The following is a 25,768-nucleotide window of genomic DNA, read 5'->3' as shown; positions in this document are numbered from 1 at the left end:
GAAGTACTTGCTTTGAGGCTTAATGAATCAACAAATTAAAAAAAAGGTCATTTTTCAGTTCTCAATTACAAATGATAATTTTCTCCCTCTTTAAATATGTTTAAATACTTGAATAAAGATGAAGAAAATTATGACTGAATGTGCCTAGCTCTGTTTGAACTGCCTTGGCTGCCATTTTCAATTGAAGTGACATCCCTGGTTTTGAACTTGTACCATTTAAAAACTGTGAGAGCCAAGAAATTGAATTAAGTTGTGCCTCTGGGATTTCAGATAAGTCCAGAATGTTTTTTCAAATAACACATGAGTTCCACAGCTCTATTTTAAAATTAAATGATGGATAACTTGTTTTAACGCTCAAACATATGGCCCTCAATCTTCCAAGATGTCTGTGCATATTTCATGTTGCGCAAGAGTCACCCTACGGAACTTAATAGGACTATTCACACAGTTGACATTAAGCACATATGCAAATCTTCACAAGACGTGATTTTAATAAGCCAATTTCAGTGCAAATCTAAGTATAAAGGGCTTAAAAGCTGAGGTCAAAATAAAAGAACTTGCACAAGTGTCATAATGAAAGAATACCAAAATGCTGAGGAGAAAATATGCACTAAAACCTTCTGATAAAATCCAAACTATGTTCTCATATAAAGAGGGAAATTAGGCAGTCAAACTGCTCATTGCAGTAACTGAAATAATTTTACTTACTGTGAAACTCTTTCCTCAACAGTCAACTCATTTGCTGAGATGTCTATTTTATAGATTTTTTGTTGTTCTTTATGGATAGGATTGTGCTTTTCCATAGATGCACTTTGGGGGCGACGTGGGATTTTATGTAAAATGATATGCTTTATTTATCTCCAATTTCTTTTCATGCAGTAAAAATATATATATGTGTGTATATATATATATATATATATATATATATAATATCCTTGAGTTCCGATGTGTTAACAGTAGCTTCTTCAAGAAGTAAACACAGAAATGAGTACTGAGAAGTTTTGAAATGTAAAATCCGTCTTAACGTTCCTGTTCTGCATTAAGTGAAACTTTTCCTGTGTTCTTAAAGCTTCACATCCCAGTCCAATTTGAGTACTTTGCAGAACAAGATTGTCACGGAACACTTGGCTGCTCTGATATTTCACACTTAACATACAATGAAAGACAAAAGATCCTATAGTTGTAACTGAGGGAAAGCTACATTTTTATCTTTGAAAACAATTCTGTATTCTATTTATAATTCTATACGTTCAGATGCCAATATTATGCAATATTCTGTATGACTGTAAGTGGGAAGTGCATACGCACAAGTACATGCTATGCTCTGTAAGCATAGGAGACTCTGGAGCTCCTATCTCATCACTTATCTCAGTGGCAAGCACAACTCCTTCCTCATTCATTCCTCTCTGTCCCTCTCTCTGTCCCTCTCTCTGACCTTCCACCTTGTCACACCTCTGAACGTCAGGAGGCCATCTGGACCCGAAGTATCACACTAGAAAATAATGCAGACTCTCATTAATCCCATCATTTGTCTGACAGTGTTGTTTGGGTGCAGAGCAGCAGGGATTAGGCTTACATGCTCTCTGGGAGAGCTGCGCTAACTGGTGCCGGCGATACTGTCATGTGGTTTTGATGTTCCCACGCGCTTCCTGCAAAAAGAAATACCGGGTGAAGGATGAAGCACTCTCATAAACTCAGGGCAAGGATCTAGCCAATCCCAGGGGCCTAAAACAGGTCCCGCACAGCTGCAGCTGAGCTCGCAAGCAAATCCCAAACCCAGGGACCATCACAGAACCCTTAACTGGAGCACCCCTGGGATCCCCAACCCAACGTCGCCCCCCGTTCCCGCTGCCCGCGTCCCTCCGTGCCACGTTTCCTGAGTTCCGAGCTCCTTCGGGGACGGTGACCCCCCCACCCCCCGGGCAGCGCGTCCCGATACCCGACCACTCCGATAATAAACTTGCGTCCCGTCATTCCCCCCCGCCCCTCCCGGCCGCTCAGAGCCAGCAGCACAGCCGGGAGGTGGACGCCTCCCCCCGCTCGCAGCCCCCGGGGCCCTCCCGCTCCTCTCGGCCCGGGGGTGGGAAGGCACCGGGAGGGGCGGGCGGTCTCTGCCCGCGGGCTGGGGGGAGCGCAGCGCGGCAGCCCCCTCCCCCGCCGCCTTCCCTCACCGCTCGGCCGGGGCCGCACCGCCGCCACCGCCTCCATTTTGTGCGTGTCCCTGCGCCCCCCCCGCCTCTCCTCACACAGCGCGGGAGCGGCGCTGGAGGGAGCGGGGCCCCGGGAAGGGGGGGAGCCGGGGGTGGTGGGGGGCGAAGCGGCGGCGGAGCGGCATGAGAAGGCGGCGCTGAGGAGGCGGCGGCGGACGGAGCGGCCGGACCGACATCTTGTGCCCTCCCCTCCCGCCGCCGGCTGGGTGAGCCCCAGGGGGGAGGGGAGGGGGAGGCGGATTTAAAGGAAAAAAAAAAAAAAAAAAAAAAAAAAAAAAAAGGAAGGGGAAAAAAAAAAAAAGCACCCCCCTCCCCCCACACCACGGAAAAAGAAAGAAAAAAAAACCCAAAACGATAAGGAGGCGGCGGTGACGGCGGAGACCGCGCGCAGAGACACCGAGGTAACGCGCTGCGCGGGCCGCGGCTCCCTGCCCTCAGGGGTCTCTGCTCCCTCACGCAGCGCTGCGCCGGGGTCGCGGGAAGGTGACCGGGTAGGCGGCAGGAAGGCCACTGTGCCGCGGCTAGAGGAGCTTCCCGCTCGCTCGCCGCGCGGAGGGAGCGACTCGCGGCCCTCACCGAGCGAGGGGCAGCGGCGCTGAGCGCGGGAACAGGTATCGGGCAGCACTGCGTCCACCGGCCCCCCCGGCCGCCATCTTGGCTGCCCCTCGCCGCGGCGCTAGAGGTGGCCCCACCCACCTTCTCCCACGCTATTGGCCGAGCGCGCCCCGTTTTAGCCCCGCGGCGCTCTGCGTTGCTATTGGTACCGAGGCTGGGACGGGCGTTGGCGGTAGCCAATAGCGTCCTGGCTTTGGTGTGCGCGCTCTGTCGCTTTTTCCGGCCGGGTTCTACTGCTCGGGGACTTTTTTCGCTCCTTGGGGAATGGCGGGCCGCGGCGCTATGGGCCCTCTCACAGGCGCGTTCGTCGCTGTGTTTGTGCCCGCTCCGTGCCCTGTTTTGACTCTGTCGGTGCCAGCAAGGTTGCTGTGGCCCTGACAGCGCTCCTGAGAGGAGCTCTAGGACAGCACCTGCCACAGGTTCCTTCAGAGAGCTGCTTAAACCCAGGCCGCTCCTTACACTTCATCCACAGCCTCACACGACGCCCGGCATGTGCCGCATCTCCGCCCGATGACAGAAATGTGGAGGGATTCATAAAGTGTGTGTGGGTATCAGAGAGGAGAGTGGGCCCTCGGCAGCCCTGCAGCGTGTGTTGGTGGTGGAGCCTGTGGAAAGTGCAGCCGTGGAGTGTAGCAGTGTGCTTTGGGTTGGGGAGAGAGGAGCCTGGAGAGGAGACAGCTGCTGCAGGCTGTTCATTTCCTGTGGCACTGTTGATTCAATTTCATGGATGTGTTTCTTCAATACTTCTGCAGGTGTTTGTTCCTCCCTCCCTCCAGAGCTAAGGGGTGGGAGGAGGAGAAAATCTCCTGAGCCTGTGTCTGCTCCGTGCAGACACTGGGCTGATCCTTACCTAAAGCTGAGCTTAGGGTCCCTTCCCCCTGTGTGACACTGAGATGTTCATCGAGGAGGGACCTTGCTTTTTCTGACATCCACATAGAATCATGGCTGGAAAAGACAGAGATTCCTAAGTCCAACCCCAGCCCATCCCTACCATGCCCCCTAACCATGTCCCTCAGTGCCACATCTCCACACGCCACGATGGAAGCTTCTCCAGCATCGCTGCCTTTAGCTGCAGCCTTGTGTCTTCCAGAGGCTCGCAAAGACTCCTGTTGCCAGTGAGAAAATCATTGTCTGCCAGCATGGGAAGGAGAGAGGTTGAAGGAGGCTGAGGTCTTCTGAGGTGTGACTGGATGCTTCTGGTCCTCGGTGCAGCGTTGCACAAGTGTGGATCACAGCAGTATTTAGCCCTCCTTTTACAGGATCCACTTGTGCAGGATTTTTCCTGTGTTGCAATGATATTTGGTATGTGGATCTCTCACATTTTTTTCTGTGAAGCTATCTGTAGTAAATTTAAGCCTTCTGATGGGGCTTGTTTTTCTTAGTTCCTTTTTGCAGACCCCAGGCATCTATGCGCCACAGACATGAAAACTGCTGCTCAGAAGAAGTGAACCATTTCAGAACAAATTCGTGGGATAGAATTAAATTTAGCTCTGGCAGCTTTTTGCATTACAGCCCCGTTGTTCGTTTAGTTGTGCTCTCTAGGAACCTATCCCTCTGTTCCTGGCGTCATACGCAGTGAAAGTGGATTGTGGGGTATTCTTGGAAAGCCTTGAGCACGCTGGTGACAGCAAGAGGACAACTTTTTGAACTTTTTGCTTTTATATCAACAGCATTTGTCCATGGTAGGACAAAAGCAGCATAGGCTGAAGGAGTGTTTAACCCTGCTGAAGTCAAGGCAGTGTAGCATTTCAGCATGCACAGATGCTGTTTGCAGAGAGATTTTTTGTATGTGGCTGGGGAGGTGTTTTCAAGTGTGCTGAGAAGATCATAACATTCCTGGATTGCTTCTTAGAAGTTGCTGTGTTGCAGACAAGGTCACAGGGTTTCATCTTGGCATGTCTGAATTTGTTTTATGGTTGCTTTCAAGGCTTTCTGGAGGTGGGTAGTTGTGTCTCTTCCTGATATCCAGATGCCTTTCAGAAATGAGCTGGAATTCTTATCCCAGGCACTGAGTGAGTTCTGGCTGGCAGCAATTTCAGTGCCGTTTTAGATGCTTCTATGTATTGTTAAGTAGTTGTGTGCTTTGCAAATGGGTTGGTTTAGAGCAGCCAGTTACTGTGGTAAAAAGCCCTCTTTGGGTAATTTCTCTGGACAGTAAACTGACTGTGTCTCTAAAGCTACTACAAGAACGCCGTACTCTTGGTTTTTCTATCAGCAGGTAAAATAACCCTTCCTTGGAGCGCTGGTTTGGCTGAAATTTGCTCGTCTCTCAGCCAGTCATCAGCTAATGTCTTGTTTTTCCTGAACACAATGTTAATAATGGCTGTGGTCAGGTCATTCCAATTGCTTTATCCTCCAGTGTCTTTATGTTCATGAAACTTCTTGCATCCAGTATCTTCTTCGGTTACACCAGTCAGGTTATACCCAAGCCATATGTCAGCAGGATCTTCTTGGTTTTCCATTTGTTGACCAAGCTGCCTTTAGATGCTGGTTATAGAACTTCTTTTCCTACTGTTTGAAGCAACTGAACTTGTCTGTGACCAGTACAGCTGCATTTCTGCAGTATGCAGGTCAAAAAGATCCTGAAAATCCCAGTGTCTATGTTTACAGGTGGAAATTGTCATCTCATATTTTACATCTGAAAACAAATGATGCTTTCAGATTATCATTACAGGATTGCTGAAAGTGGCACCTGCAGCTTATTTCTGTGGGTGCAGAGGAAATTTTGGACTCCTTTTCCAAAGCTGGTTTGTTTCTTAGTGTGTCATCTCATGGCAGACTCATGGATAAGAGCGGCAGTGCTTTCAGGAGAAGAGTGTCTCCAGGAATCTGTTACTCCTTTCTGGAATAACTTCATGAATTCTTGCAGGCACTGATCCATGAGGTGATGCTTGCTTTGACTCAGTTGATGTTTGTGAGGTTAAGTCCATCATGGAGCAAAAAATAATGTGACAGATAAATACAAATGCTTTTTCTTGTCTGCAGGTCCCACAGAAAGGGGCCAAAAGTGCTGTGCTCTAAGGGTGAGGTGCTGGTTCAGGCCCCTGCATAGCAACAGATAAGCTCTGGGCTGACTTATCTTCTTGGGGAGATCTTACATTTACGTTTCTTCTTTTCAGCTCTCTCTTTCCTTGGCCTGTCTTGTTACTCTGCCTAGTTCTTTCTGTGCTTTGCACTCTCATCCCTGACTCTGCCGTCCCTTGCATTACTCACTTGGCTTCCTCTCCACTTTCCCTCTTTCACCCTCGGATCTCTGGGATCCTGCCGCTGCCTTTCCATCCTTCTTCAGCTCTTCTTGACAGCTCAGCTTCACCCTTCGTTGTTGGGCAGCTCCTTAATGACTGGAACTGACTCTCAAATGATTATCTTTGTTGCTGATTAGCAGTTTGTGAGGGCAGAGCTGGCTTGGGCTTTTAGTTAAGGCTCCACGTGAGCACCATTGCACAGTTCTCAGAACAGCTTTGTCTAGATGGTGTCTTGCTGCTTTCCTGCTTATACCCCTGTGGATCTTGCATGCTGAACCAGCTCAGGGGCCTGAACGTGGATTGTGGCTTCAGAGGGGCAGATGCTGAGCCTTGTAAGTCCATCTGGATCCATATTGCTCATTCCCATACTCGTTCCCTTTTACTTCTTTGTAGATCCTGCCAAAGAGAAGAAAGGACGTGCATCTAGCACCCATTGCATTGCTCAGTTCATCCTCTGGTTCTTCACAGGCTTTTCTAACCCATTTTGCATGATATGGAGAACATGGGTTAGCTCAGTGCACATTCTGTCTGCAGGATGGTGTGAGAAACCAGCTACAACTTCAGGAGAAAGGAAGGCAATGCTGGTAGATGGTTTTTCGACCACGGAACTCTTTCTCAATGTGGGTGAAGGAAGAAGTGGCAGTGGGATGGAGATATGGGTGAACTTCCCTCTGAACTGAGGGAGCACTGCTGGTGTACGTTCTCATGTGGAGCTCAGCTTAAAAAAAAAAAGAAAAAGATTGGCAGGGGGCACTGCTTTTGTAGGGCAGGAGGAGTGCTTTCCTTTAGGTCTGGAAAACCAGATCTAATATTTAGCTCATTATGTGTACTGCTGGGAACTCACAGGCAAAAGAACAGAGAGAAGAACTCCTTGGCCTGTGTGAACTAAACATTGAATGCTGCAAGCAGGTTTAATGAGTACTGTCTGCATTTCTGAGGATCTGGATAGTTTGCTGATCTCAGTGCATAGCAAAGTGTTTACATGACATTCTCTAAAACCCATTTCTACTCTTCTCGTCTGTTGGTATGGGAAACATTTCCTGGTTTGCAAGTAGAGAAAGTTGGAGGGTGCTGTGCCTTGCTGTGCCTTGATATACGCTGCAGAAATGATTGATATATCCAATACTTGCTTGTATTTAAGGTGAAGTAAACTCTGCAAGCCAGAAATTGCTGAGGCCTTTAGTTGAAATGCTTTTCTATTGTGATGCCGTGTGCATTTTTCAGTCTGTGCTGCTCCTGTCCACTTGTCTCCATGGCTCATGCTGGTACTGGTTTGTTGCAGGTCTCTGGTGGACCGCAGCAATGAGGAAGCCTCAGAGAAGATCACGGCAGAACCTGGAGGGCCGGCGTTCTCCCTCACCCTACAGCCTCAAGTGCTCGCCCACTCGGGAGACGCTGACGTACGCTCAGGCCCAGCGCATCGTGGAAGTAGACATCGACGGGCGGCTGCACCGCATCAGCATCTACGATCCCTTAAAAATCATCACCGAGGATGAACTGACCGCCCAAGACATCACAGAATGCAACAGCAATAAGGAAAACAGCGAGCAGCCCCTTTTCCCTTCAAAATCCAAGAAAACACCTTCCAAAGGCAAGAAGAAGGAATCCTGCTCCAAATACACATCAGGAACATCTTTACACTTACCCCAGCCCAACTTCCGTGTGACGGACTCCTTCAAACAGTCAGATGCCCCTCCTCTCCCTGCCGCCTACTACCGATACATTGAAAAGCCTCCCGAGGACCTTGATGCAGAGGTGGAGTATGACATGGATGAAGAGGATCTGGCATGGCTGGAAATGGTGAATGAGAAGAGAAGGGAGGATGGTTATGGGATGGTTTCTGCTGAAACTTTTGAGCTGCTGGTAGACCGCTTGGAAAAGGAGTCATACCTTGAGAGCCGGAACAACAGCGCCCAGCAGTCCGTCATCGATGAGGACGCGTTCTGCTGTGTCTGCATGGACGATGAGTGTCACAACAGCAATGTCATCCTGTTCTGTGATATCTGCAATCTGGCTGTGCACCAGGAGTGTTACGGTGTGCCCTACATTCCTGAGGGGCAGTGGCTTTGCCGCTGCTGCTTACAGTCCCCTTCTCATCCTGTTGATTGTGTCCTCTGCCCAAACAAAGGTGGAGCCTTCAAGCAGACCAGCGATGGCCGCTGGGCTCATGTGGTTTGTGCCATTTGGATTCCAGAGGTCTGCTTTGCAAACACTGTGTTCCTGGAGCCCATTGAAGGGATAAATAACATTCCCCCAGCTCGATGGAAGCTCACATGCTATATCTGCAAGCAGAAAGGCATGGGAGCTGCTATCCAATGCCACAAAGTAAACTGTTACACTGCCTTCCATGTCACCTGTGCCCAGCGGGCTGGTCTCTTCATGAAGATTGAACCCATGAGGGAGACCAGCATCAATGGCACAACATTCACTGTGCGTAAGACTGCCTATTGCGAGAGCCATTCCCCACCTGGAACAGTGAAAAAAGGGTATTCAGCTGCTACCAGTGGGAGGCAGGAGGGCATTGTGAAGGAGGAGAGGGAGGAGGAAGGCAATTCTGGCCCTCCCAAAGGGTCCCTAAAGAAGAACCAGGTGAAATTGAAGCAGAAGATCAAAAAGGAGCCTAATGAGGGGACTGATGGGCGCTCATCTGTGCCCATGGTGACAGTTGCACAAATTCCCTCTTACAGGTGAGTGTTGGAGCTGGACAGCAGAAGATGAACAGGGTCTGTTCTGAGGACTCGGTCCCTTTCTTTATTGAACTTGGAAGCACTCTCTCCAGTCCAGACCTAGCAGTAACTGTGTTCAAATTGTGCTCTGCAGGAACATTCCTCACCAGCATTCTTCCATGTAAGTGCCAGTTGTGCACTGGTTTCCCTGCTTTGCCAAGCAACAATCCCAAAATGTTACATAGTACAGATCTTTGGTGGTACCTCACAGGCAAGCATGCATCTAGGATACAGGTTTACATACATGGCTGTGAAACAGGCTGGCAGCTGAATGGAAGTCATCTTCCTACTGATGTGTTTTTTTAATCCCCTCATTTCATAGCATCTTAATCGTTCCTTTTATTGCAGAACATGTTAAACATGTACGTGTTGCAAGCAGCTTAAGAGTCTGGCTGTATACTTTTTTTCCAAGCTCTCTTTCAAACAGTGCTGAGTTTTTGTTTGGTGGCTGAGGAAGTGTGGTGATGTGTTGCCAGTATTTCAATAGGCAAACTTTGGAAAACTGCTGATAAGACACCATGTATAATCTAATGAATGGTTTGAAAAGATTAAAATAGGCACTGTATTATTGTTGGGCTCCTGTCCAGGAGTCCAGATTAAGAACATCACAGTGACCCCAGTCAAGTTCTTCTGGCTGGGGTAGTTTTGAAGTTAATCCTTCGAGCTGAATTGGTGATTGCGTACTTTGCTGTGGCAACTAGTTAGAACCTCCAGCCTCACTGCTGCTGAAATAGGGTTGTAGTCTGAAAAGTAAGCATATATATCTTCACAATTTGGAGGCCCCAGATTGTACCAGTTGCAGCTGTGTTTCAGAGCACAAATCAACATGCCAGCACAAAGCTGCACACCATAAAGCATCGTTGGGAAGCCAGATGGTATCACCAGGGTTCTAATTGCTTTGCAATTGTTTCCATGACACCTCTTTGCTTCCTTTAGGCTGAACAAAATCTGCAGGGACATCTCTCTCCAGCGGAAGAGCCAGTTCATGCAGAGGCTCCACAACTACTGGCTGCTGAAGCGGCAGGCGAGGAATGGAGTGCCGCTGATCCGACGTCTGCACTCACATCTCCAGTCCCAGAGGAATGCTGAGCAGGTACAGCTCTGCCAGCCTGTCCCCTGGCTCCAGAGCATGGCAAGCATCAGGAGTTAGGAATGGGAAAGCCCTTTAAGAGTTTTAAAAACACACAACAATAGCTCTTCTTGAGTCACTTTTGTTCTCCTGTTGGTTTGCTAATATCTAAATAACTGAGTTAGTGTATCAGTGGGATGTCACTGTGTCACCAGAATTGGTGATGATGAGCCAGCAGGTAAGAGTTTTCCACCTGAGTCAGGAGACTTGGGATTGTGCAAAGGCAAGATGGGCCCCTGCTGCTCTGACCCGTCAGATGAGTCAAAGAACCACATTCCTCACTAGTGATTAAGGATGCACTCATTGAGAAAATGGGTGTTAGCTCCAGAGTCCTGGCCAAATTCCAGTTTGGATCATTCTTCTTGCAGCTTGAATTTCTGACCCTTCCATGAACACTCATAAGCAAGTTTAGACATAATCATCAGCTCTGGCCTTCTTTCCTTCCTCCTCTGAGCTGGCATCCAGGGTCAGTTGACGCTGTAAAACAGCACTGTGTTTGGCACAAGCAGTTGGTGAAGTAATGAAATACTAAGACTCTGCCCCGTGACACAGCCAGTTAGTTACTGTGCATTGTGCATCTTTTTACTGTAGTTGGAGGAACTTATAGATTTTTGGTTTGCATAAAGACTGCTCTGGATGAAAAATAAAGAAAATATTTCCCACTCATCAGTTTGAAGCTTGGGGAAGTTCGACATTTCCTTGGTGCATTACGTTAAGTACTTACCATAAGCAAGTTCATAAAAACAAATGTTCTATAAATATAAGCCATCTAGATCATGTGAAGCATTTTTCATCCTTCCCTTGGCAGTCATACAAAAGTGTATACGCTTCAGCTATAGCCTCAAAACCATTTGGAAAGCTACAGATTGAGGAAGGGAAGGATGAACTACGTTGTGAAACCAATGAACCGTGTCCTGGAAACTGTTAGCTCATCTCCCCCGCTTAGCTGTTCCGGTGTGTTTTGGTGAATCTCTTTGTGGCTCAGTTTCCTGGAGGACAGTAATAGCTCTCTTTTTCTGCCATACTTTTGCCTGCCTTGCCTTTGTACTGGAAACCCTTCAGGCTGCTTCTTCGATGTATAACAGCCAACAAAAAGAATTTCCAGCCTCTGTAATGAACTTTGATATAAAGGCAGGGAGAGTGTAAATAAGCATGCAGGATGTTCCTGGAGTTTAGCTACAGTATGACTCAGGCCTAACTTCTGAGATAATGTGAAATCCAGAAAGGCTGCTGTTGTGTGTTCTGCAGTGAAACGCTGTGAGAAGGAGGTGATATAATCTGAACAATAAGACAAGTAGAGAAGAGGAAGACTATGAGAGCAATGCATGGAGGACACCTATAAAAGAGGAGAAAACAAAGGAAGCCAGTTGTTTCCTCATCTTATCCCCCTCCTTATGTGTTACAGAAGGAGCAGGATGAGAGGACGAGTGCAGTGAAGGAAGAGCTGAAATACTGGCAGAAGCTGCGGCACGACTTGGAGAGGGCCCGGCTGCTCATTGAGCTCATCCGTAAGAGGGAGAAACTCAAACGGGAGCAGGTTGGTAGCTTTGGCCGTCGAGTTGCTCTTCAGCACCATGCGAGCACCACGTGTTGTGGAGCCTCTTTCTCTTTTCTGACTTCTGGATGTGCAGAGCAGTTGTCTGTCCCTCGGTCACAGGCTTGTGCTGCCCAGCCTCCGTCCTCAGAATCAGTGCTGGGCTGCAGAGTGCTGGGAAAGTGTATTTGCATACCTAATGGTAAATTATATTTCCAATCTCTATCATCCCTTCTTGAGAAGAAGCAGTTTTTCTCTTATTGATGCTGCCTTGTTGCTAAGCATGTCTTAGCAGATACAGTTTGCTTTGTGTACACAGACTTGCTTTCCTTTGCTATTGAAGTGGTTGATATAATGACATAATGAGGGAATATAAGATCTAAGAAACTAAAACGTTAAAAGAGAAATAAATACTATTATCCTGTTCCACTCTCCTTTGAGTGGAGTCGCAGCGTAAGAGATCAAAACAACACTACAAACTGTTTCCTTGAAATCAAAACAGTGTTAGAAAATCCACAGAGTGTAAAAAATCTATTGGGAAACTTGCTTACTTCTAACCAGTGTTGTTTGGCTCTGCCTTGATGTGTGAGATCTTGTATGTTAAACTTTGTACTCACTGCTCTACTTATGGATATTGTTTGTGTAAATGCCTAAATAGTTCTAACTTTTTGATAACGTTGCTAATTGGCATCGTAGTATCTCAGGATAAGGAGTTCTACAGGATGATTTACCAGCACAAAAAGCATCTTGTCTTCATTTTCAGTTGTATTATCTTCTAATTTTATGGGGTTTCCTCTTGTTTTGGCTCTATGAGATTGAATAAAAAGGAGTTCCTCATACAAAAAGTTTAGAGTCTATTTGCTGTCTATTAATGTGCATCCTGCACAGGGAGAGGAGAGGACAAGCTGTTTGCCAGAAATTTCTCAGCAGTGAGTCTGCAGGCCAGTGGTGTGATGATGACCTGAGGTTTCCACCGCTGAGTGGAGCTGAGTTGATGTTTCAGGAGAAACCAGCAGAAAAGTTTGCTTGTCCCATCCTTGGTAACTGTGCTCATCGCTGTTTTCCTGTTCCCAGGTGAAGGTTCAGCAGGCTGCTATGGAGCTACGGCTGACGCCATTCAATGTACTTCTGCGCACAACACTGGACCTGCTGCAGGAAAAGGATGCTGCCCAGATCTTTGCAGAGCCTGTTAACTTGGACGAGGCAAGTCTTCTTCCTAGGGGTGTCTGATGGGTTGGAGATGAGGTATTGCTGGGCAGAAACTCAAGTACTGTCATAATTTGGGAAGCACAAACCACCTTATCCCGAGCTGCTGGTGGACTAAAGAATATTTCAGAGGACTCACAGTGTGGGTATCTTTCTAGGCCAGAATAAGGTTTCTGGTTTGTTTTCTGGAAGCTTCAGTGCGTCTCAGACGAGTAATGTTTTGGAGAGACAATATGTGTGCCTTGCCTGGATGACACAGAAATAAAGTGCTGGCATTGTCCCTTGCAGGTGGAAAGGGCATTCAGAGTGCTTATGATGGGTGCGCTCTAGTTGGCTAGTAAATGGTTTTTGTAATTGTACAGGTTTTATATGTTTAGGTTCCAGATTACCTGGAATTCATTTCCAACCCAATGGATTTTTCCACCATGAGGCGGAAGCTGGAGTCCCACCTGTACCGAACATTGGATGAGTTTGAGGAAGACTTTAACCTTATAGTTACCAACTGCATGAGGTATAATGCTAAAGACACGATTTTCCACCGAGCAGCTGTCCGGCTCAGAGACCTCGGAGGAGCGATATTGCGTCACGTGCGGCGGCAGGCTGAAAGCATTGGCTTTGACACTGATGTGGGGATTCACCTGCCCGAGTCACCCAAAACCGAGGACTTTTACCGCTTTTCTTGGGAGGATGGTGAGTTTTATTAACCTTTATTTTCAGGATGGATCGTAACCGCGTGCCTTGTTCTGAGCGTGTCATTCAGTTTGTGAGAAAACCACGATGACGGTTCAACAGAACAGCATTTTTCCATCCTTCCACTTACATAAGCATGTATCTGACTCCTTCGTAGCCTCAGGATTTCAGGCAGGCTGGAGCTAGGTACAGTTGAGCTCCAGCTCTTCCAGTGCATGTTTGCCTCAGAAAAGTATTTTATCTGCCTGTGATATTTGATATTTGCCTTGGATGTATTACAAACTTAGTATGTTAAAGAAGAGTGCAATGTGGGTCTAGAGTTTTTTGTTCTGAGCAAAGATCATATGTTTCAGTGTAAATCAGAGCAATGATCATTATGTTCTTGTGGCAGTTAATTATGAAGACAGTTCTGTGTTGTTCAGGGGCTGAGGTGAGACTGTTTTCCTTCTCCGTTTCTGTGATTCTCCTGGTTAAAACGTGGCAAATAATCAGGCAGAACACAATGGAAAAACTGACATGATTTCACCCGTATTCTAGAATTGCACAGGAAGTGCAAAACATCTCAGTGTAGGTAGCAAATTGACACGGGGTAGACCAACTAGATTAGATGAATTGCTATGGGCTGGAAGGGGATGATATGGGATTATGGTACAGGACCCAAGCAGTCCTTGGGAAGACTTTCTATTCCCATTCATTTTTGCAAAGGACCTGGACTGCAAGCTGTCTTGTGTAGGTTGCAGACACTTCTTCAGCTGCTGTGTCTGGGACAGTAATGGGAGCAGGAAGGCAGTGCAAGTTAATTCAGCTGCTCATTACCAGATGGAGGAAGTCTGGAACTCTAAAGTTAACAATTCCTAAATACCCAAACTAAAGCAATTGGTTCATAAATAACGTTGATGGTAATGAGGCATGGCTGTGATCCCAAATATCACGAGTGGAGTTCCATTCTCCAAAAAGCCATGCTCTTTCCCTTCACTGTTACAATTTCTTTTGATGCAGTGGACAACATCCTCCTGCCAGAGAACAGGGCTCACCTCACCTTGGAGGCCCAGCTGAAGGAGTTGCTTGAGAAGCTGGACATAGTGAGCCCTATGCGGTCCAGCGGCGCCCGGACACGACGCATGCGGCTCCTGAGACGGGAGATCAACTCTGTTCGGCAGAAGTTGGCCCAGCAGCAGAGCAGGACCGTGGCCAACGGGGAACCTGTTCTGTGGGAAGAGGGGCTGGATAAAACGTCGAGAGAAGAGGACGAGGAAGGGGACAGAGGTGAGATGTTGTAGCAGGGCGCTGCCTCCAGTTCTCTCAGTGCATGTCAGCAGGTAACAGCTGCTGTTCATACTACAGGGAGTATGAAGTGGTTTGGTAGCTCTAGGAATAACTCTTTCTAAAAATGTTCAAGTGGATTCTTTATTCCTTTTGCAGATGATGCCAAGCTCCCACATCCTCCCACCCTGGAGCCCACAGGACCTGCACCCTCTTTCTCAGAGCTGGAATCGCTGCAGGACCCTCCAAAACTCAAACCCATCCATGACAGCAAGACCTTGAACCAGCTGCAGAAGAAGGTGACGTCAGACAGGGATTTCTTTGACAAGAAGGCACTGCAGCGGGAGAGCCAAGCTTTCCAGCTCCTGCTCAGTGACAGCAGCCTGAACGGACTCGCCTTGCCACCTGCAGACAGCCTCATGAGCCCCCCCTTCAGTGGCGTGGGCCGACGGACATCTGTTCTTTTTAAAAAAGCTAAAAATGGGGTGAAGCTGCAAAAAGGCCCGGACTGCTCCCTGGAGAATGGAGAGGACCGCGAGCAGCTTTTGCCCTCCTGTGCCAATGGGGAGCGACAAACCCGGAAGCGGCCACAGGGCAGGAATTACAGCGAGAGCGATGGAGAGAAGTCACCCAGGCAGGCAGGGCAGAGAGGTGATTCCATGGGATTTATCTTCCCTTTGTCCACATGGAAACTGCAGATTTAGGGCTGAGAGTAGGAATGCTGCGTCTGAGCTGCTTATGTGAAGCTCTGTGTGTGGAGGTGACACAGTTGCCATAACCAGAGGTGCCTGAGAAAAGCCCATTCTCTTCTGCAGATTCCTAACAAAGAGCTGACAAGACGTGTCTGTAATGAATTGCACCCTTATTCTCCACTGACTGTTCCTGGAGTTTGTGGTAACAGCTCAGCTATAGACACCTCTGGTTTAGATATTTAATAACGAGATGAAATCCAGGGTGGGTCACAATTTATTCTTCTTTTTGCCAGTTACAGCAGGGTTACTGTAAGAAAGTCTTCCACCTTAGGAAGGACAAGCCCAGCTGCCTGCAAAGATGTTGAATGGCCTGGCTAAAGGCTCTGGTGTTTCCAGTAAAGGATGAGAAATGTTGGTGTTCCTGCACTCACGGGAAGCTTTGCATAGGCCGCTTTTAGGAGTGAGTTTCTTGCTGCAGAAAGGTGCCTTTGGTTGAAAGTGTGCAGTGGACCAATGCAGTAAGAGATGGTAAACATTGCTTTTAAACCAGCTACAACCCTCAGTTCTGAGATTGAGATGAAATTATTGGGAAGACTGAGCATGTTCTTTTCAAATTTGACCTGCAAGCATCTGAGATCAAATTTAGAAAAACATGCGGTAAAAAGGAACATTTGAGTGACAACAGTGTGATTGCTTTCCAGTTCTCTGTTAACTGCCATCGTGGGACAGCTCCCACACGAAATATTTGAACTAGCTCATACTTCAGATATCTCCTTAAAGTTATTTGGCTGTCAGAGGCTTGTTGGTAGATAGAGTGGGAGGAGAGCAATTGAACACTGGGAACAACTCACCTGAACAGGTTAAAGAAGACGCAAAGGGCTTCTCCAAGGAGAAGCTGCTGGTGAAGGGACTGTAGTGGAAATGCTAAGTTAGGGCTTGAAGCACTGATGGAGCAGCTGCTGGGAAGGCAGGGTCAACCCAGGAGAGCTCAGGTGCCTGCAATGCAGCTGATTGACTGGAAGGAGTGGAGCCAGGATCCACCATTCTCAGACCTCATTTAAGGTTGGCAGTGGAGGTGAGGGTATCTTTCTGGAGATCCCTGCCTACCTGAGGCCTTCTGAAGGTAGGCAGCTTTTCTTCCTTCATTTCTGTATTTGTGGCTGCTATGTTTGGGCTTATCCTTATTTGCTGTGGTCTAGGGTTGTACCACCCTGCTATTATTACTGTGCTTTCCATCACATTATAGTGTTATAGGGACTTGCTGTTGTTGCCTGCCAGTACAGAAAGCAAAGGGGAGTTACTCGGAGTGGATAAAGCTTAGAAAGAGAAGCTGAGATTAAAAATGGAATAGCATAGGCATGGCACCAGAAAATCACTGATAATTAGGCAGTGATGTTTTTTCTCTGCTGATGAAGCAGTGTTTTTTGCTGAATTGCAGCACTGCTTTTGTGATTCACTTCCTTCCACCGTTTCAAACAGAACTGATGTCTCCTAACTGAGGGAGTGTCTGGTATGTCAGATCTGTGTTACTGCAGAAGCAGATCAGGGTGATCAGGATTGTCAGAACAAGGTGTTTCCCAGCAGTGTGCTCCTTGTGCTAGTTAAAGCTGGAAAAATAATAGTAGCCTTGGCATGTATTTCCCCTTTGTGTGGCTGTTGAGCATTTGATGAACTCAAGGGCTCCTTTGCTGTCCCCAAACACTTTTCTAGCACTTACTTCTTCAAAAGCTGCCTAGTTTTCCATGTGTGGGGAGTAGAAATAATTTTCGTTAGTCACCTTCTGCTTCCAGCTGGGTCTGGAGAACTCAATGCAGAACTTTTCTGCTTTTAAAGCACTCGGTGTCTTTGTGGCTGATCCTGCCTTTCTGGAAGCGGATCATCAGGCCTTCCTGATATCTGTGTGTTGGTGGTGTTTCTCTGAGCCAGTTCCCATTTGTCTCCTTGGCAGGAGTCACCAACGGCTTTGCAAAGCACGCAGAGAGCAGCGCAGACCCTGAGCGCAGCCCCAGTGTGGGCAGTGGGCTGCTGTTTGAAACCTGCAGGTAAGGCTCTGTGCTCTTCCCCAGAATACCTCCTTTCTGGATTAATTGGTTTGACTTCTGTCATTTGACTTCTTTGCTTAAAACCTAGCTTTTCAGGCTCCGTGCTGTCCTGCTGTGCCATAGGTCTCAAAACAGTGCTTGATTTCAAAATGTTACACTTCTGTTTCTCAGTATGAGTATGTTCTCTTTGCTGATGTGTATTTTCCTGGGCTTCTTGAGAGCCAAAGCTGCAAAGCGCTTTGATCTCAAGTGAGCAGCCCAGCACCACAGGTGAAATTGAACATTCACTGAGCTCTCCCCATTTCTACGTGCTTTGTGCCCAAACGTTCAGAGAAGTCGTCATTGCCTCTTCTGTAAGGTGCAGGTCTCCCACAAAATTATTTCAGTACAGTGTTGTTAGACAGGGAGCTGCCTCAGTGGGTACAAAAAGGAGAGATGTGGATTCGTGCATAGCTGTGGTGCCGTGGGGGCCCTTGAAATCCTTCGTGGCTCACTCCGAACAGGAGCAGGAGCCAGAAGCTCACTTCAAAACCATGTCTTGACCTCGTGGATCCACCTTATTTACCTCAGTTTCTCCATAGGGAAATGAGAGAGGAAACTCTCTCACGTTTTACAGGGGAGTGTGGGGGCTTGTTAGTTGGTGTTTATGAAGACAAAAAGTGCTATAGAAGTGCTTATCGTGGTAATTGCAAGCAATTCACGTAGCAAAAATTACATTAGAGCTATGCTACACCCACAAAACAAGGAATTAAAAAACAAGCTTATGTCTCCTGGATAACTTGTACAGTTATTCCATTTATGAGCAGCTCTGTTTACTGCTTTTTCTCCACTCTTCTTGAGCATCAAATGCACTTGGGTGTTTTTTTTAGGAAATTATGAAAAAGAATTACAATAAGTGGAAAAGACATGATTGCTTCAGGTGGGATCGTTTTCTGAAATGCTTGTAGTAACGAAGTGGAAGCATGTTTAGGCTGTGGACTGTTGCTGATAGAAAGCAACATGTTGGAGTGTTACTCTGTCCTCTTTGAAGTCTGTGCACAACTGAGTGAGCTCATGTGACTTCCAAGCATCGCTGTGTCAGCTGTGCAGTACAAAGCCTTGGTTGGGTTCCTTCTTTGTGTTAACAACAGGGCTTTTGTTGGCCCCCTTCACTGCTCATGGAGAAGCTGAGATGATGCCCAATGTGCTTGCACCAGGGGAGACATTGTGCTCAGGTATTCAGTGTTCTTATCACACCAGGGATGCACTAGTGCAGTTAACTTCCAAATTATAAACAGCTGGGGACGGTTTATTTGGTGTGTTTTTAAGGGTAATCTGTTTTTCCCTATTCTGACAGTGGTTTGATGCCTCCTAAGCGAAGTCGAGGGAAGCCAGCCCTTTCTCGGGTGCCCTTCTTGGAAGGTGTGAATGGAGACTCTGATTACGGCAGCTCAGGTGAGAATGGCTCACAGGAGCTCAGCTTTACAGGACACCTCTGTCGTGTCCTGCAGCACAGGAGGGCTGACATCCTACCTGAACCAGGGGAAGCAGTTCTCAGTGCATGTTGGAAGCCGGTCCTGCAGGAGCTACCCAGGTTACGCAGGCAGGATGCTGACCTGTGCTGTGTGTTAACGTGCTGCTTTTGACTAATTCAGGCTATTGCGTGTTTGCTTCTGCTTTCACTTGTGCTGGTTGCCTGTGCCCTGAGTTCTGCTCAGGTAGGTGCTTATTGTTAGTCTGGAGTGATGTGCCTGGTGCTGCCCTCTCCAGATTTACAACTAGTTCTCTGTCACGACAGTGCAATGCAAACAGTAAATCCTAATTATAAGAGATGGCTCTCTGGAGATGACTTCATAGCTGTTTCCTCTCCTATTGCTGTCTTTCTTTTCAAGGTCTTGGTAACAAAGTCAGTATCTTTGTCAGACTGCTGTACAGCGGTGTAAGTAAGTAGCACTCCTAACTACCCAAAGCAGTGCAGTAATGTAGCAGCACTCCTGTGACCAGACTCTCATCTTGGTTATGGTTTGTCATTGAAAGAGTTACTGCAGGTTTATGATGGTGCTGCTGAATCAGAATTCAGCTTTGACCCTCCTGCAGGATCTAGGATGGAGTCCCTTGACTGCCTGCACCCTGTGCTCACCACCCTGCTTAGAGATAAACTTACAGAGTGGGGCTGTATTGGTAGAACTAGTGTCATTTTGTTCTGTGTCTTATAAGATTATTTCATTAACAGATGAATATGTTTGTCATGTAATAATGGTGAAGCCCATCAGATCTGGCTTGGCAGTGCATTCGTGTTGTATTCAGTGTTTTCCAGACTCGGTTTGACTTCTAGTAAAGTCGTGTACTGTCCATTCCCCAGGATGTAAGCACTGCTTGCTGTGAGATTTGCAGTAAGGCAGATTGCTCCTTGACCAGGAGCTAGCAGGTGAGTCATTCATGTCTTGAATGGATCTCCTGCAACGTTTCTTACCTGAGTTTGAAAAAATTGTTAGCTAACACTTCTGTCAATGGGAACCAGGCATTTCCTGCAAAAATCAAATAGTCCCAAAGCCAGTGACATCACAGCAGTCTGGGCATTTGCATTTTGGAGGAATGAAAAAGAGCTCTCTGAACAGTGGCCCAAAGCAATCTCGGATGCAGCTTCATCAGTTTCACTGAGGACAGATCCGGCTCGGTGGGCCTTGGGCCCTCCTAAGCCATGTATTCTTCTGTCCCTTAGGCAGAACTCTCATGATGTCCTTTGAGAGTCAGGCTGAGCTGGAGCCCTTGGAGCTTGTGTGGGCAAAGTGCCGTGGTTATCCCTCCTACCCTGCCTTGGTAAGTACCTTCTGCTCTCTTGCAGTCTGTAGCAGCAGTGCAGGCAGCCCAGAACGCAGCACTAGTGTGCAGCGTAGCCAGACGTAAAAGAAAACTTCCCAAAGCCATGCAGTATGTGGCTGGCTTTTTTCTTCCCTTTGCACTGTTAATTTTTCCTGTGCTCACTGTTTCAGAGCATTGGAGAGAATTCACAGAACACTGCTCTCTCGGTGCCAGAGGAGGTCTCTCCTCTCCTGTTCACTCTCCAGTTCACATCTTGTAGCAGTGTAGATCTGAGCAATTCCACTGAAGCCAATAGAACTGCACCAAAATGGATCTGCTGTGAAATATGTCATGCCTGCTGAGTGCAGCACTGATGTTGAATTTATTGTGCAAGTTTGGAGAGGGAGGGAAATCTTTTGCTGAACACAATGCTGACTTTGTCCTAAATGACCAGTTATCATATGTGCACCTGTATCCACACAGAACCTACTTCCTTTTCCCAAGTTCACATGCTCGGTTTTTGGACTGACTGGTTTCCCTTCCACAGGAGAAGCCTTGAAGATAGGATGCGTAAGCAAAACTGCTTGCTCTGCCTCAGTGTCTCTTTGAAAAAAAATTTTCCTAAGTAGATTTTAATAATCTAGCTTGGATAGACTGAAAGAGCAGGAAAAAGAATGCATTTTCTGCAGTTCTTGAAAGGGTTTGTGCTTAAATGTCCTTCCTGTGTCACCAGATAATCGATCCCAAGATGCCACGTGAGGGGCTGCTCCACAATGGAGTCCCCATCCCAGTCCCACCCATGGATGTGCTGAAGTTGGGGGAGCAGAGACAGACAGAGGCAGGCGAGAAGCTCTTCCTTGTCCTTTTCTTTGACAACAAGAGAACCTGGTGAGTGGATGCAGACAGGCTGGGGCCTCTGGTGAGTGCCATGGCAGAGAAGAACGTTTTGATTTCCTCTTTTAGTAGAGGGGAACACACAGGTACCACTGTTACGGTAATGTTACATGGAAATTGGCGAATTTAAATGTGCAGTTGTCAAGAAAAGTGAGGAAGATGGCCTGCTTTTCCCAGTCCCAAGAACAGGACATCTCCATTGCCACGGTGAACAGCAGAACGTCCTCCACCTAGAGATCACATCATCACAAATTACTCAGGCACATGAAGAGCCCTGGGCTGCCAGTGTTGGCTGCCTGTAAAATGCACTGAGCTGAGATGTGACTCCCAGGGGCCGGACTTCATTCAGAAAGGTGCTGCCCTTCTTAGTGTGATACTTAACCCGGGCCAATGAGTGCACACCAGGCTTGGTACAGACTGAGGGCTTGCAACTTGAGACTTTTTTGGTCAGCTTGGACGTGGGGTGTGAGTACTGGAAGCTGCCTGTTTCTGGATGATACTCAGACACTTGCACTCACCCCAGCCGTGGTGCTTACAGGCTCCTGGAAGGCAGAGTTCTCTGGTGGTAAAACTTACTTGGAATTCCCTATGTCTGCTGCTCTGTGGGATACAAAAATTTCCCAGTTTCCCCTGGAGCTCTAAGGAGAATTGAAAGGTTTGAGGAAGGAGAGTCAAAAGAAATCAGTGCTCGTGCAGGAGGGTATTTTGGCTGCAGATGCTTCTCCCGTGTCCAATGCTGGCATTTAAGCATTCACAGCACTATTGTAGGGGGTTAATTTTTTTTTTTTTTAAAAAGTAAATCATATGAAAGTATCTGTTCCTGGGGAGAACAGTGACCAGTGATTAATTGCTCCTGAGGGGCCGGAGTACTTGGCCACGTCTTGGTGGCTCTTGGGCCGATCCCTTGGCCTGCTGCAGCTGTGCAGCAGAGCCGGCACACGGAGCAGCCTGCCTCCTGCAGAGAGCTCAGCCAAAGGCTGCAAGAGGCCTGCAGGTACTTGCTCTCCTTTTCCCCCATCCCTGCCCCGATGCCCTTGGTGACAGGGTTTGGTGCTCTCCTTTCTGCTGCAGGCAGTGGCTTCCACGTGACAAGGTCTACCCTCTCGGCGTAGATGACACTGTGGACAAGCTAAAGATGATGGAAGGACGAAAAACCAGCATCCGCAAGTCCGTGCAGGTGGCGTATGACAGAGCCATGATTCACATGAGCCGCGTGCGGGGGGATCATCCCTTCGTTCCGTCCAGCTACCTGTGAGCGTTGCGCGGCCGGTCCTCGGTCCTCCTCCGGGCGTCGCTGTGTCGGCACAAGGAGCCCGGCGCCGTGCGGCCGAAGCGCCCCGCCTTCCCAGCAGTGGGCGGCGCTCCTCGAGGTGGCCGCTGCGCGCCAGAGAGGCCGTGGGGTTCTTTGTGAATGTGTGCTGCTGAAGGGCTGGCAGGAGACGAAATGTTCGGTGTGCGGGGCCAGGAGCGAGGCGTTAGGAAAAGCTGCTGGGTGGCGGGAGCCACGGCGAGCTGCTACAGCAGAGCTCGACGCTGAGATGTTTGGACCTCGTGCGCACTTTCTTGCTGCTGCCTCCTCCGTGCTGCCAGGAGTTTGGGTGTCAGTCAGCCCTGAGTCATTCCCTGAACCCATTGCCCCTGTAAGCAAACCAGGATCCTGTACAGAAATCACAGCTGGGCTTTCTTGTGCCAAACTTACTCTGACCGTCACTGGCCTTTTTGTTTTTCTAAATGAAGTTGATTGTCCCATCACAGAAATGGTAGCAGGGAGGCAGTATCACGATTTTCCTGCCTACGTGCATCGTGCTTTACGTTAGATTTCTTGCATTGCGTTTGGAAATGAGTGAGGTATTTTGGTAACTTTCCCCTCTGCTGCACACACATACATGCAGGTGCACAGAGCTTTAAATATGAAAAACAAATTACCTGTGGTGTTTTTTGGTGTGCATTTATGGCCTAGAAATGTATTTGGTAGTTTCACACTTAAATTTGGATTTCTGTGACTATGCTCATTGCAGTAGCAGTTCATACCATGGTTTAGTACAGCCTTGAGTCTAAGCAAAGATGACTTCTTTTTCTGAAGAAACAAAGCTGATTCTGGAGGTGCCTGTGCTGGGGCAGCTCTGTAGGCACTGAGGTTGATCAGGGTTGGAGGGAGACGCATCGCTTGTGTTGCTGGATGCACATTTGGTGTCAGGCTCCTCTTCCTTTCTTCTTTCTGTCTCTTTCAAGTTCTCCTCTGGCTTGGTTTGGGTTGAAACCAAGCACTAAGTAGAGCACACGACCATTTTGCCTTTTTGCCTTCTCTCACATTCATGCATCCCTTCCTGCTGTGTGGGTCTCCAGCATTGTCATCCATTAAGAAACAAACCAGCCTGGCTCTGCTGCAGCCCCTCTTTGCTTTCTGAGTTTGCGTTGCAAAAATGGGCAGCCGATGTTTGGAAACAGCCGACAAACCCTTTTCTATTAGCCAAGGACTTAAAATTTCTCTGATCTCTTCTATTGTGTGTTCCCTTTTTCTGCTTTCCCATTTTAAGAACCAAAGGTGCAGAGCAAGATTGTAGATTGAATATCACCATTTTGCTTTTTAACTCGATATTTTTTTATTATTTTAACTTTTTCATACTGAAGAGAATGTGGGGTCAAAATAATAATAATGAACAGTGGGGAGCAATCACTGCCATTTCTACGTGGTCTACTTTTTTAGAAATACCAATTCTTATACATTGGACGCGGAGCCACACTTTAAGGAAGATTCCTTTAACAGGCAGAGACGGGGCATAGGATTTTGTAAAACAGAAATAATGCCTCTGGGGTGTGGCGAGGGAAGGACGTTCTGTATATAGCTGTACAGTACTGCTCTAAGTTATTGAGACTTACTGTCACCATTCTTGAAGTCCTCAGTCGTGTCGCTGGGTCTTTTATATGCACACAGTGTAACTTAAAGGAACATACACTTCTCTGGGTGGTAACTCAGCTGTGGACTTGTGACCTGTGTACGTTTTCAGAATCTGGGATATTATTTTTTTGGTTGGTTGTTTTTAAATGACATTTCACAATGGGAAGTGGCTGATCTGCTGTTTGCTACGGGCCCGAGACGTGACTGTCACTGCTGTAAAGCACAGATTGCTCTATTTATTGTAGAAAGTGAGTTTATTTGCTTTCTAGAATTGTTTATATCAGATGGTATAAGAGAGGTAATAAGAAAATCTATGCTTGTAAAGAAAAAAAATGCTAATTTTACCTACTATAATCTGACTGTCTGAGACTATATTTTCTCTCTGAGAAATAAATGTTCTACAGTATTAAACAAAGGATTTCTGCTGTTGTGCTTCTTGGGTAGGCAGTGATGGCAGCAGGTGCTGTGGATGTGTGAAGGCTCTGCTCAGTGCCACATCCCTGCTGAGGGGGAAGTGGAGGCAGAGCAGGGCTCCCTGGTTCCTGATCAGGCACTGCCGTTCCCACTCACTCTTTTCTCCCCCCTTTAGCAGAGGGAGCTCAGCCCACCTGCTGCTGCACAGCTGACACACATGGGCTGATGCAGGCATGAAGCAGCTGTGAAGAGGAACAAAGGGAAGGAGGACTTGGAGGGAGGGTGGCCTCACAGTGCCTCCTGCAGGTGAGTTTGTTCCTTGCTGCAGGAGGGGACCCATCTGGCAGCCCTTGGCCTGGGGTGGCTGCAGAGCCCCAAAGGGATGGGAAGTGGGAATGTGGGGTGTGAATCCCATCTCTGGGCTCTGCTTGTGGGCCTGGGGGCTCCTGCAGCACCAGGATACAGGCAGAGTCCTCCAACAGATGGAGATGGGAGCTAGGTGCTCCAGTGTGGCTCTCTGAGCATCACTCTACCCTGAGGAGCATTCTTCTCCCTGTGCTGATTCCAAGCCTTCTCCTTTTCCCTCCACATGTGTGACCTGACCCAGCAGAATGAATGAAGGACAGTTTCTGTAGCCAGGAGGGTGTTGTGGTGCACAGCTGCCTGGCATACACCTGCAGCCTATGTGAAGACATCAGAATGCATTAAAAGGTGAGTTATTAACATCTTCTTAATGTTTTCCACCTGTTGCAAGAAGGATCAAGCTCCCTGCAGCTTCTTCCTAGGGAAGGTCTGAAAAGCAGTTCTCTGCAGCCCTACATCAGTGCCTGCCCCTCCACTTCCCTGCTGCCATTTTTGGGTGGGATTATTACATACCAATAAAACCTTCCCTCCACCTCCTTCATCATTTCCTCCTTGTCCTTGAACAAATGAAATTATGACTTACTGAATTATTCTGTGGATAAAAAGTTTCCATGACATTGGCATCTCCTGTGCCTGGAACCATCAGCAACTGCCCCCAGCTTCTCCCTGTGAGCCAGAAATATAGGAAATGAAAGTGAGGAGCCATAGGGAAAGGATTAAAATCACAAGAGCAGAGATCTTACAGTGACTTTGTAGGGTCTCAGGTTTTTGTGTTTTGTTTTTTTTTTTTGGGGGGGGGGGGGAGGGTAGGGATTATGCTGTGACTTCAACTCTCAATTAGTGCTTTCCCTTAGTATGGTGCTAAAAGGTTTTGTGGAGTGGGAGAATAAGGCATGAGGGAGGAATGTGACTTACCCAAAGGCCCTGGGGGCAATGAAGGAGCTTTTGTGCAGTCAACACACAAGCAGGTGCCAGACCGCCCCGAGCTTCTGTTGATTTTTCTTTTTTTAATGAGTTATGTCAAACTGCCAAAGAGCAGCAAAGGTCTGGCTCAGAGAAACCACA

General features: G+C 47.7%; 1 protein-coding gene and 2 long non-coding RNA genes across 6 annotated transcripts; 1 reads left to right on the top strand and 2 right to left on the bottom strand.

The window, feature by feature from the left end:
- Nucleotides 1-824: 824 nt before the first annotated feature.
- Nucleotides 825-2,916, bottom strand: LOC128090275 (uncharacterized). 2 transcript variants are annotated; one of them, XR_008210891.1, is made up of 3 exons: nucleotides 2,787-2,916; nucleotides 1,577-1,649; nucleotides 825-1,492 (listed from the first exon to the last, which is right to left on the bottom strand). It is a non-coding gene; the product is annotated as an uncharacterized LOC128090275 (long non-coding RNA). The 2 variants fall into 2 exon arrangements; XR_008210890.1 differs by lacking the exon at nucleotides 2,787-2,916 and having other exon boundaries at nucleotides 1,577-2,148.
- Nucleotides 2,330-24,341, top strand: BRPF3 (bromodomain and PHD finger containing 3). Of its 3 annotated transcripts, none has more exons than XM_052702440.1 (13): nucleotides 2,330-2,416; nucleotides 7,353-8,757; nucleotides 9,733-9,889; nucleotides 11,331-11,462; nucleotides 12,534-12,662; nucleotides 13,043-13,355; nucleotides 14,355-14,621; nucleotides 14,778-15,269; nucleotides 17,259-17,352; nucleotides 18,689-18,786; nucleotides 20,054-20,151; nucleotides 20,867-21,021; nucleotides 22,099-24,341. In XM_052702440.1, exons 2-13 carry the CDS (start codon nucleotides 7,373-7,375, stop codon nucleotides 22,280-22,282), a joined length of 3,504 nt encoding a protein of 1,167 aa, XP_052558400.1. In that variant the 5' UTR covers nucleotides 2,330-2,416; nucleotides 7,353-7,372; the 3' UTR covers nucleotides 22,283-24,341. The 3 variants fall into 3 exon arrangements, with proteins under 3 accessions (XP_052558400.1, XP_052558399.1, XP_052558398.1); XM_052702439.1 differs by lacking the exon at nucleotides 2,330-2,416 and adding an exon at nucleotides 2,480-2,611; XM_052702438.1 differs by lacking the exon at nucleotides 2,330-2,416 and adding an exon at nucleotides 3,036-6,402.
- On the bottom strand, nucleotides 24,162-25,687 carry LOC128090276 (uncharacterized). Its single transcript, XR_008210892.1, has 2 exons — nucleotides 25,619-25,687; nucleotides 24,162-25,369 (listed from the first exon to the last, which is right to left on the bottom strand). It is a non-coding gene; the product is annotated as an uncharacterized LOC128090276 (long non-coding RNA).
- Nucleotides 25,688-25,768: the final 81 nt, after the last annotated feature.

Source organism: Tympanuchus pallidicinctus, unplaced genomic scaffold (assembly GCF_026119805.1).
Source record: "Tympanuchus pallidicinctus isolate F22 unplaced genomic scaffold, pur_lepc_1.0 scaffold45, whole genome shotgun sequence".
Lineage (NCBI taxonomy): Eukaryota > Metazoa > Chordata > Aves > Galliformes > Phasianidae > Tympanuchus > Tympanuchus pallidicinctus.
This window is presented reverse-complemented; position numbering and strand designations above follow the sequence as displayed.